At 45.5% G+C, this 12,079-nt stretch overlaps 1 protein-coding gene across 1 annotated transcript in view; it reads right to left on the bottom strand.

Moving 5' to 3' along the window:
* The window catches only part of SUN1 (Sad1 and UNC84 domain containing 1), a gene marked incomplete at its 5' end in the record, with an annotated part of 56,437 nt that overhangs the window by 27,265 nt on the left and 17,093 nt on the right, over nucleotides 1-12,079 (bottom strand). The window contains 3 exon segments of the mRNA XM_056537056.1: nucleotides 368-391; nucleotides 3,575-3,759; nucleotides 8,419-8,616. Coding sequence (XP_056393031.1) covers nucleotides 368-391; nucleotides 3,575-3,759; nucleotides 8,419-8,616 — 407 coding nt within the window.

The following is a 12,079-nucleotide window of genomic DNA, read 5'->3' as shown; positions in this document are numbered from 1 at the left end:
GGGAACAGGATATGAGAAATAGAAAAACGATCCCGTATCCATAGTGTTTGCTCAGGTGTAATATACCTATTCAGCAAGAATCTGTGGGTTAGTCTTGATGGGGGTGACTTCTCCATAGTTGTAGCACCCTCTCCGGGCAAGTCAGGGGCAATCTCAAGAAGGATAAGTGAGGTAAATGGTTGTAAAGAATATAAATGGATAAATAACTTTAAGGAGCAGATTGAAGGATGGGGTGAACATTTTGTAAGCATCATTTATGCAATATGTTTTTTTTTGTTTTCCCCCTCATCTCCATTACCCATCTCCTAGTCTCTTTATATGAGCAAAATGATGAAAATGTAGCAAAAAAGGTTAGCATGCTACTCACCTTTAGGATCATCAACATCAAGGCCTAAGGGGGGGTTAAAAAATAAAATAAAATAAATAAAAGAAATTAGAGAGGTGCTTTATAAATGTTCTTGTGAAAATTCAGTCAGTCAGGTACTACAAAACAGGAGGAGTTTTGATATAAACGTTCCATAAAAGAGAGAAAATTATACTGTAAAAGAAGAAGTGGACGCATGCCAACAAGTTGCTAAGCAACACTGATTAACAGAAAGGGAGCTGTAGAAATCACAGCCGTACCAGTGCGGTGCCACGATAACACTGAACGCAACAGAATGACCGTTCTCTATAGAGAAACCGCTGCTGCAATTTCAGCTTACACATTGTTTTTGTGCATGAACCCCTTCTAGTTGTAGATGGACATTCTGAATTTGATGGGGCGCATACCCCAGTCAGTGTCATAGGAATACACAGATTTTGCCAAGGATTCACAACAGACATCACCCCTGCTAAACTGTGAAGGGGGAAATTCATCCTCAACCAAAATCTGTAACAAATCCACAACATGATTGACATGCAGCAAATTTGCCATGTGGAAAGTGTGCAAAGTGGAGTCCGTCAGCAACTTTTAGGCCCAAAAGTATTAAGGAGTTGTCGTGGCAGCCACATCTGGCCTGGAATCTGTAGCACTACATGGAGGCCAAGCTTGATTTTCATCTACACTAGGTTTTACTTAGGACGACCACTGAAATCCTTCACCTAGGATGTGTGAAAAGAAGGCCTGCCTCTGCTCTATTAGCTATGCCTACAGTAGGCAAATGCTTCAAATCACCCAAATAAAAGCATCTGTTACCAGTTTAAACAAGACTTTACCCTGAATGAGTTCTCAATATTGTTGCCAGGGGCCAGCAAAGTGTCTTGGCAACATGGCAAGCTGAAGTATCAACATGTGGGGTACAAGAAATCTGTTTGCCAAGAATACTTGTAGGAATCTAAGCATTTGGAAGCAAGAATGTATTTGGGGTTAGAGATGCCGATTTCTTAATAAAAGTCTATGAATTTCACTTAAAAAGAGATCTCTTGTTGTAAACCTAAAATTACATAAACACAGGATGATCTGATCAGTGAATGTCCGACTGCTAGAGCTCCCATCAATAATGAGAATAGGGGTCACTTGTCCTCCAAGTAAATCGAGCAGCAGGCGAATACACTCATCACCCTCCAGTCTATTCCCTCCCTAAAGGACTGCCAAAGGAAGAGAAACACAGTGCTTTGCTACTGTCAATTGTCCCATAGAGAGTAAATAGAGCAGCAGCTGAGTATGCTTGCTGCTGTCTTATTCACTAGAGGAACAAGGTACCCCTGTTCTAGAGACCAATGTGGATAGGTGATAAGTTAGTATCTTGGGATATCCCCTTTAAATCAGTCGTCGTAGTATGCTGTCAGGTAGTGAACACTACTGGGTAATTCTGTTTGCTGCACATAGGAGTTTACACAGTGTATAGTGACCCAGTGACTCCTATCATGAGGAAGAGGCTACGATTAGCCTAGAAATAATGATAGTCCTCCAATAAAGGAGATTTGCTAAATCAATCTTGAGAATACAGTGGTTTGTGCCTATCATCCAGATTTTTCTTCCCATGGGGTCCCAATTAGGGCTGCAGCTATTATTTTAATTATAGATTATTTTATCGATTAAATTGAAAAAATATCAAAATGCCCCCCAAAAAAGGGGTTCAAAAATGGATTCTACTTGAAAAATTATGTACGATTGCCTTATTAAAAGCATCTAGCATGTGATGTGACCAAACAGCAGCAATTTCGGATTATTTTACTGTCTGAACTATTAATATATTAGTAACTCAACATTTTATTTTAATCGATCAGACAGTTACCCATGCGGCAGTATCAAATATGTAAAAAAAAATAAATAAAATGATCTTACTTTTTTTGTATAGCAATAGGAAAAGGGGGAGCTCTTTTTTTTTATAGCACTCCTATACACATGGGAGTATGTGCAGACTGCAGAGCAAATGTTCTGCACCCCCCCCCCCCCACTGTGTGGGGGGTGTAGTATGTATGTAGTACATACACACTGCTATATACATAGTGGTATGTGCAGAGCATTGCACAATACTGTCTGTACTACAGACACTAGGGTGCAATGGTCTGCACATACCCCCATGTGTATAGCAGTGTGTGTAGTACACACTATATATTAATACTGGCCCCACCAAGCTTACTACTGCAGACTGTAATGACAGACACACGCCACTCGTCTGTCACTATCTCCTATCTCCTTCCACACCGGGAATATCCGCAGGATTGGAGGAGTATTAGTCCCTGCCGGTCTCCAGCAGCTCTGTGTGCAGCTCCTGAGCTGTGAGCAGCAGCTGATCCCACAGCAACAGTGCCGCAACCACCCAACTCTGGGACTGGGGTCAGGTACTGTTAAAGAGGGTGTAACAGTGTGGGATTTGCAGGACCTGCAGACACAGGGCCTGAACAGCCGCACCGCCTGCTGCAGCCTCATGACTGCCGGCGCCCGGCATCCCTTTGCAGCGAATCGGCCGATTATTCGATAATGGGATTCATCGACAACCAATCCAGTAATTGAATTTTATCGATAACATCGATCATTGCAGCCCTAGACCCAATACATATCTGTTGAGGCATATGAATTTCATGGGGGTGGTTGCCACTCCTGTCCTCAAGCTGTGTTTTAGAAAAGCTCTCACTCATTAGAATGGCTGCCATGCAATGCTACAGATCCACTGCAGAAGTGTGAGCCTAGATTAAAGAATCCAGACGCACAGAAGTCGTCTGCTTACTATCCCAGCTTTGCCTCAAAAAATGGTGACATCCACGGCATGAGTCTATAATCCAGTTGAGAATTAATAGTATACCCAAGTTTAAATTAAACATAACCTATTAAGCAACAACCACTGCCCACTTCCACCCCCGCGATTTCTGGAGCAGAGCCTGGCTACTCACCTGTCCTTGTAGCAAAGAGACCCCAACCCTCAGAGACGTGTGGGAGTGACTACCTGCTCAGGCAATCAGAGGCTGGGACAGGGGGCCCTTTGTAGCTGGAGACAAACTGAGCCAGCAGTCACTTCTGGATATCTTTGAGAGGACGGTCAGCACACACACACACACTTTCCAATCAGATACTTATTACCTATCCTGAGGATAGGGGCAAGTTTTATTAAACGTTTAAAGATCCTTTCGGTGCAATGTATCCACTCACCCCATAGGTGGTCCACTTCAGTATGCTCCCGTATGGACGACTCATCTAACACTGTGGACAATGTGGAGGTATCAGCGACCTGTGTACTAAAGCTGCTCTGGAAAGACACATTTCCAACCCCTTTCCTGGATAAATGATGGCCGCTGGATGTAGACTGGATGCTGTTGTTATGCTGCCTACTAGACCTAAAAGACAAACAAACAGACTGTGATTCCAAAAAGTTCTGTATGTTAAAAGTAAAAGAAATAACACCAGACAATGACTTAATTTACATTCTGCAGAACATTTTACATGACCATTAAGTTTCGGTTTGAGGCCTCTTCACATAAACAGGGTAACTACATTTTGATCATTCCAAGACAAGACCTATCGCCTGAACTGTATTGTCTTTACTAGCAGTAGTGAATCCAGGGTGTGTCACTGCGTGTGCTGCATTCACAGAATATAGAGTAAAATGCATCAGTATTCAGTATGCGGCGCAGAGCAGTTATATCACAGTGATCGCTATAAGACTGGAGACCACCTTAAATAATATACACTGCTCAAAAGAATTAAGGGAACACTAAGATAACATCCTAGATCTGAATGAATGAACTAATCATATGAAATACTTTCGTCTTTACATAGTTGAATGTGCTGACAACAAAATCACACAAAAAATTATCAATGGAAATCAAATGTAAACCCATGGAGGTCTGGATATGGAGTCACACTCAATATCAAAGTGGAAAACCACACTACAGGCTGATCCAACTTTATGTAATGTCCTTAAAACAAGTCACAATGAGGCTCAGTAGTGTGTGTGTGTGGTTTCCACGTGCCCGTATGACCTCCCTACAACGCCTGGGCATGCTCCTGATGAGGTGGCGGATGATCTCCTGAAATATGTCCTCCCAGACCTGGACTAAAGCATCCGCCAACTCCTGGACAGTCTGTGGTGCAACGTGGTGTTGGTGGATGGAGCGAGACATGATGTCCCAGATGTGCTCAATCAGATTCAGGTCTGGGGAACGGGCGGGCCAGTCCATAGCATCAATGCCTTCCTCTTGCAGGAACTGCTGACACACTCCAGCCACATGAGGTCTAGCATTGTCTTGCATTAGGAGGAACCCAGGACCAACCACACCAGCATATGGTCTCACAAGGGGTCTGAGGATCTCATCTCTGTACCTAATGGCAGTCAGGCTACCTCTGGCAAACACATGGAGGGCTGTGCGGCCCCCCCAAAGAAATGACCCCCCCCCCACACCATTACTGACCCATTGCCAAACTGGTCATGCTGGAGGATGTTGAAGGCAGCAGAACGTTCTCCACGGCATCTCCAGATTCTGTCACATGTGCTCAGTGTAAACCGGCTTTCATCTGTGGAGGGCACCAGTGGCGAATTTGCCAATCTTGGTGTTCTCTGGTAAATGCCAAACTTTCTGCAAGATGTTAGGCTGCAAGCACAACCCGCACCTGTGGACGTCGGGCCCTCCACTCTCATGGAGTCCGATTATGACCATTTGGGTGGACACATGCACATTTGTGGCCTGCTGGAGGTCATTTTGCGCCTCCTGTTCCTCCTTGCACAAAGGCGGAGGTATCGGTCCTGCTGCTGGGTTGTTGCTCTCCTACTGCCTCCTCCATGTCTCCTGATGTTCTGGCCTGTCTCCTGGTAGCGTCTCCATGCTCTGGACACTATGCTGAAAGACACAGCAAACTTTCTTGCCACAGCTCGCATTGATGTGCCATCCTGGATGAGCTGCACTACCTGAGTCACTTGTGTGGGTTGTAGAATCCGTTTCATGCTACCACTAGAGTGAAAGCACCGCCAAAAATTCAAAAGTGACCAAAACATCAGCCAGGAAGCATAGGAACTGAGAAGTGGTCTGTGGTCACCTCCTGGGGGTGTCTTGCTAATTTGCCTATAATTTCCACCGGTTGCCTGTATCTTTTGCACACCGGCATGTGAAATTGATTGTCAATCAGTGTTGCTTCCTGAGTGGACAGTGGGATTTCACAGAAGTGTCATTGACTTGGAGTTACATTGTGTTTAAGTGTTCCCTTTATTTATTTTTTGTGTAGATTTTAAAAGTGTCAAGCACAGAGCATTTAAGACAGGTCCAATCTGGTTAGACAATTTATAAAAGCTGAATACACTTTTTTATGAAAAGATTTTTCAGTGTTGTCCTACAGCTCCTGTGCAGTCTATGGGCGGCATTTATCATTGTAGGTGTAAGAAGTTTATTTTTTATTTTTTTTTCTTCACACCTTTTTGTGTGTGCTGGTAATGTATTAAATTTATTAAATGGTCACAGAGCAAATGATAAATTTTGTGCAGGTCACACATCTTCTGAAATTTCTCTCTTCACATACACCAAAAAGCTAAACTAAGTCTGGGTTGGTGTAGTTTAGAGACTTCAGTGGAAGTCTCTAAAAATCAGTGGATTGCAACTCAAAAGCAGCAGAAATGTGTAAACCAAAAGGCGCAAATAATCCCTGCTTGTGCCTTTTTTTGCACCTTTTCTAGACACAAAAAACGGTCTAAAAGACAATGATTAATGTTGGCCTATGTGCCTACATGATAACAGAAACCACAGTGTGATCCTGAAGTCATACCTGCTTATTCAGTATGGCCAAGAAAAAAAAAAAAAAAAAAAAAAAAAAATGGATTAGACTGTAGGATTACACTACAGATTTTTTTTTTTTCCTCTCAATGAGATGGAGTTGGGAAGAAGTGTATTTTCGGAAGAAGGAGAGTAGATTCAGTTTCTACTCTATTTTAGAGGTGAAAAAAATTATTGGTTGCAAAGGCAAAAATCTTTTTAATGGCAAAGTTTTGGGGGTAGATATGCATTAAACAACTTTGTTTTGCGGCAGGGATGGGACGGGGTTCAGGGAAATTGAAAGCTAAAATTTGTAGTAGTTGGGACACAGCCATGACCAATAGCTTTTATACGGATCTACACCTAAATTAGATATTATACAGATATAAATAATATATTGCAGTTTAAGCACCACTTGCTCTCTATGGCGCTCTGGCCCTGTCCCTACCAATATTTATTAATTTTATTATTAAACATTAAATAGAGTACTTCGGGAAGTTAAAATTGTGTCGGCCTGCGCAGCAATCCTCTTCCTGGTGGTCGGTGAGTCATACTGCACTCAGCCAATCACCCTCCTTGTTTGACGACAGGCTGAGCGGCAGGGTGACGTTTACAGTCCCAAAAACTGGTGCTGGTGCATTGCCGTGGAATGAGATTTGCCATAGAATGAGATGGTCCGCCTCCATCACATCCTATTGGCTCTCTGTCACGTGACATATTTAAACGTCACGCATCGATGCGCACAGCAGTGTCAGTTTGGCTATCACAGGGAGAGGATCTCCACACCCTGTGATACCTGAAGGTGTACGGAGCTCTCGTGGCCCGACAGAAGTTCACACATGTACGCAGCTCATACGGCTGACTCATATACATTTACTGTTGATCCACAGCGCTAACGGGATCCCTATGCCCGATGGCGCTGTCATCAGGATCCCCACGCCCGCAGCTCTACACCCCGTCCCCCGCATCTCTACTCCCCGTCCCCGCAGCTCTACTCCCCGTCCCCCGCAGCTCTACACCCCGTCCCCCGCATCTCTACTCCCCGTCCCCGCATCTCTACTCCCCGTCCCCGCATCTCTACTCCCCGTCCCCCGCAGCTGTACTCCCCGTCCCCCGCAGCTGTACTCCCCGTCCCCCGCAGCTGTACTCCCCGTCCCCCGCAGCTGTACTCCCCGTCCCCCGCAGCTGTACTCCCCGTCCCCCGCAGCTGTACTCCCCGTCCCCCGTGAACGCTCAGGGAGCGATCCACAGCGCTATGGGGATTCCTACGCCCGATGGCGCTGTCATCAGTGTGCGCCCCATGCCCGCAGCTCTACTCCCCGTCCTCCGCCCCCCGCAGCTCTACTCCCCGTCCTCCGCCCCCCGCAGCTCTACTCCCCGTCCCGTTAACGCTCAGGGAGCAGGGAACAGAAAGTAGAGCATCGGGCGCAGGTAAAGTAGTACTGCGCATGCGCAGCACTACGGGAATAACTTTACCTGCGCCCGATGCTCTACTTTCTGTTCCCCGCTCCCTGAGCGTTAACGGGACGGGGAGTACAGCTGCGGGGGACGGAGGACGGGGAGTAGAGCTGCGGGCGTGGGGCGCTCACGGGGACGCACACTGATGACAGCGCCATCGGGCATAGGGATCCCGATAGCGCTGTGGATGTAATAATAGAGTAAATGTATATGAGGCAGCCATATGAGCTGCGTACATGTGTGAGCTTCTGTTGGGCCACAGAGGCCATGAGAGCTCCGTATAGCTTCAGCTATCACAGGGAGAGAGATCCTCTTCCTGTGATAGCCAAACTGACACTGCTGTGCGCATCGATGCGTGACGTTTAAATATGTCACGTGACAAGAGAGTGCCAATAGGATGTGATGGAGGCGGACCATCTCATTCTATGGCAAATCTCATTCCACGGCAATGCACCGGGGCCAAAAAAGGTGTCAGAGTGCTGCTCAGCCAATCGCGGGCCAAGGCAGGACTTCGCTGCTGCCGGTGATTAGCTGAGTGCAGTATGACTCAACGACCACCACCAGCAACCAGGAAGAGGATCGAGGCGCATGCCGGAACGGGAGAGTGGCGGCAGATATGTATCCCTTATTTTATTTGTTTTTACTCCCAGCAGTATGGGACACAATCTTAACATCCCAGAGTACTCCTTTAATATTATTAATGATAATAATACTAATAAATATATACACACACAACATTTTTTGTTCCATTAAAACATCTTAATATAATGTATAATGACAACTAGTATAATGACTTGCCTGTTAATGGAGCGGTCATTAGAAACACTCCCAGAATAAGAGGCAGTGGAGCTGATGCTGCTGTTGAGAAGATCCTCAGAAAAGTTGGCAGTGGTATTGGCCAAGCGGAGACTACGCCGCGACATTCTTGGAGAATCAAACACTGGCTCCAATTTATGCAAGTTCTCGAAGTCCAAAGCTGCCGAGGAATAGCTGGAGCTACAGGAGTGAAGCATGTGTTACTCTTCATAGACATGTTCCTTCATAAAATAACAGACTCCCCTCCCACTTTCCTGCCTCTAAATACATTTTTTGCTAGATATCTTCAATGACGCTGACAGAGTTTGTCATTTTATCCCTCATGTCACTTGTATTCCCCTCTGTAAGCCTGCAAATGTTGATGCAGAGAAAGGGCCCCTAACCTCAGCTGCTATATAGCATATATATTCCTCATACGAGTGCTAGGATACTTCTCCATTACATTGTTGAGGTTAGGAGCCCCCTTTATAATTTACAGCACACTCACAGCCTTAAAGGACTATTTCAAACCAACTCGTGCCAGAAAGTTATAAAGATTTAAATGACTATTCAAAAATCTTAATTCTTTCAGTACTTAGCTGCTGTATACTACAGAGGAAGTTGTGTAGATCTTTCCAGTCTGATCACAGTGCTCTCTGCTGCCACCTCTTTCCGTAACAGAAGTAAATACCCATAGTAAACCTCCTGCTCTGGAAAGTTCCTGGAACAGATAGAGGTGGCAGCAGAGAGAACTACACAACTTCCTCTGGAGCATACAGCAGCTGATAAGTACTGGAAGGATTAAAAAGTAATTTACAAGTCTCTAGAATTTCCTGGCACCAACTGATCTGAAAACTCTCCTCCTATCCCCCCCCCCCCCCTCCCTCTGCAGTTGGCTGTCCAGGCATGTAGGAAGTTGTAAGTTTTGCAACAGCTGGAGGCACACTGATTGGAAAACACTGGACTGGACAATGGACTGATGTGTATGTAAAGGAGTAGTCTACTGAAAACTTTCTCCTCAGTTGTGCCCGAGCTGGAAAAACAAAAGAAAAATAACTTTCACTCACCTTCCTGCGTTCCCTCGGAGCGCTCCTACAGCTGATCGGCCCTCTGGTCCAGTCTTCTGCCTTCTTCTGTGTGCACAGTCATCACACAGTGCTCAGGTTATTACTGGCGGCAGTGATGTCCCGCCTCAGCCAGTAATAGGCTGAGCACCATGTGACTATCTGTGCACACGGAAGAAGGGGCAGAAGACTGGACCAGAGGACTGATCAGCTGTAGGAGCGCTCTGGGAGAACGCAGGAAGGCGAGTGAAACTTCATTTTCATTTTATTTTTCAGCACGGGCACATCAGACTCTCCCCCAAGGGATCTACTCCTCCTCTCTATTCAGAACACATGAACTCTTAGGCCAAGCAATCTCTGTGCAGATATTCCGCAAACTGTGGGCGCCGGCATAACATGCTGGCGCTAGGACCACACGGGAATGTGCTGTAACAGACGGCTATGCAATAAAAGTAGATTCCGCGTCGACACGAACACAGAATTCGGAATTTCTGTGCCGGAAACATCTGGCATGGAAATTCCGGTGTGTGCATAGAGAAGTAGAATACCATTGAAATTCTGAGGCGTGAACATAGCCTTACCGGTGGCCCAAATGACCAGAGCCAACAGCTATGTTGGTTGGCACATGTATGGCTACCCTTACAGAAGGGGAATGCTATTCAAGAGAAAGAAAAATTACAGATTCTGAATCAGCGTCTGTAATTTAGGAATTCTCTTGTAACTTCAGTTTTGCGGCTTTATTTTACTGAATGTTCTGTTTTCTAATTAAGACTTTTCCTAATTAGAAAACAGAATGTTCAGTAAAATAAAGCAGCAAAACTGTCTCTATGAACAAAGACTTGTACATCAACAAACATGAAACAATAGACAACTGAGAGTTTATAAAATAGACCCATCAAGAAAAATAAAAAACAATGTTGGGTGGAGTTTCCAGGAAGCCGTCAGACTTCAGTCCAGTTCCCTGTAGTTTTTTAACCTATGCGGCTATGTCCAAGAGAGTCCGCACTGTAAAAAGAGCTTTATGAGAACAGAAGAGATATTCTGCCAGAAACAAGTCACTTGTCATTGGACAAATATAGCTCACCACTCCCAGAAAGACCATGGCCATAATCACGATTTCTAAAATATAAACAACCTTATCTGTCTATCAGCATACAACCCCTTTAAGACCTTGCTGCACAGACTGTGGGTGGTAATGAAGCAGAGAGTCCTCCGAGAGTCCACCACAATCTTCACGCATACAATTGGCAAAACAATAGACAAAAAAAAAAAAAAGGTGGCTCAAGAGTCAAATGGCGACTGACAGACTGATCATTGAGCTTATGACCCCAATTTATAAACTAACATTTTATTCTACAAGGTTATTTTAGAAAGAATTTGGGTCAGAGTATGTGTGGACAAGAAAAAAAAATAAAAAAATGTTAAGGACTTCCAAGAAAATCATGTCAGTGGTCATTGATCCATAAAGTTTGAATCTCCGAGCATTAAGAGAAGCCTGCCCAACAGAGCAAGAAGTAAAGTTACTACTGATACTAAGGTAAAGGACCTGTTCCTATTGTTCAATCGTCTATTTTAGTAAATAACATTCTACTCTTTAAAATAAATTCTTGACTGTTTTCCCTTATAACTGCATTGTGCTTTACCTCTGGAATATTTAAGGATACACAACTGGTTGTTACCCTTCCCACGTAATGTACATGCTTCATATGACCCTTAGGGTGTACTCCTACGCACTGTATCCTGTGCATATTTGGGCCTGCATATTTCAATGTAAACTGACTGAATACCGCTTCTAATATGCTCAGGATACTGTACGTGTGAATACACCCTTAAGGAGGACCCAATCATGTGTTTTTACCATGCACAACACGTGGCAATGCGTTATGTATAGTAAAATCTTCATCCTCACCATCCCTGGGGGAAGTTTCTGTCCACAAGGATGGTGAGGACTGAGGATATAATGTTAAGTCTCCCCGCACTCCCCTTAGTAGTCCCCTGGGCAGAGAGCAATACTCACCTAGTCCCGGTGTGAGGTGGTTTTTTGCGCCCCCGTAGATCCATGCGTCCGCTCCTCCCCCAGCTCTCCGAACATTTCTGAAGCTAGAACTGGGGGAGGGCAGAACAAGGGGAGGGAGGGAGGAGGTTCACGCCCCCTCCCTCATCTCCCCTCCCTGAGCTCGGCTGCTGGACGCAGATCTCTACGGCACGCCCCCTCCCTGAGGACATAGATCTCCACGGCAGGTCCACTCCCTCATCTCCCCCAGCAGATCTCCACGGCAGGTCCCCTCAAAGGGGGACATACTGCACGGGCTATAGGCTAAAGGGGGACAAAGGAGGACATACTGTACGGGCTAAAGACTGCACATTCTAAAGGGGGACATACTGAGCTCTATGTGTAAAGGGGGACCTACTGTACAGGCTAAAGGGGGACATACTGTATGGGCTAAAGGGGGACATTTAGCCCGTACAGTATGTCTCCCTTTACACATAGAGCTCATTGGGAGCACTGCTCTACGTCCTCAGCTCGGGGAGATGAGGGAGGGGACCTGCCGTGGAGATTTACGTCCTCAGGGAGGGGGCGGGCCGTAGACATCTGCGTC

This window comes from Hyla sarda, chromosome 8 (assembly GCF_029499605.1).
Source record: "Hyla sarda isolate aHylSar1 chromosome 8, aHylSar1.hap1, whole genome shotgun sequence".
Classification (NCBI taxonomy): domain Eukaryota; kingdom Metazoa; phylum Chordata; class Amphibia; order Anura; family Hylidae; genus Hyla; species Hyla sarda.
The sequence above is the reverse complement of the archived record's forward strand: the minus strand, read 5'-3'. Positions and strand labels throughout refer to the sequence as shown.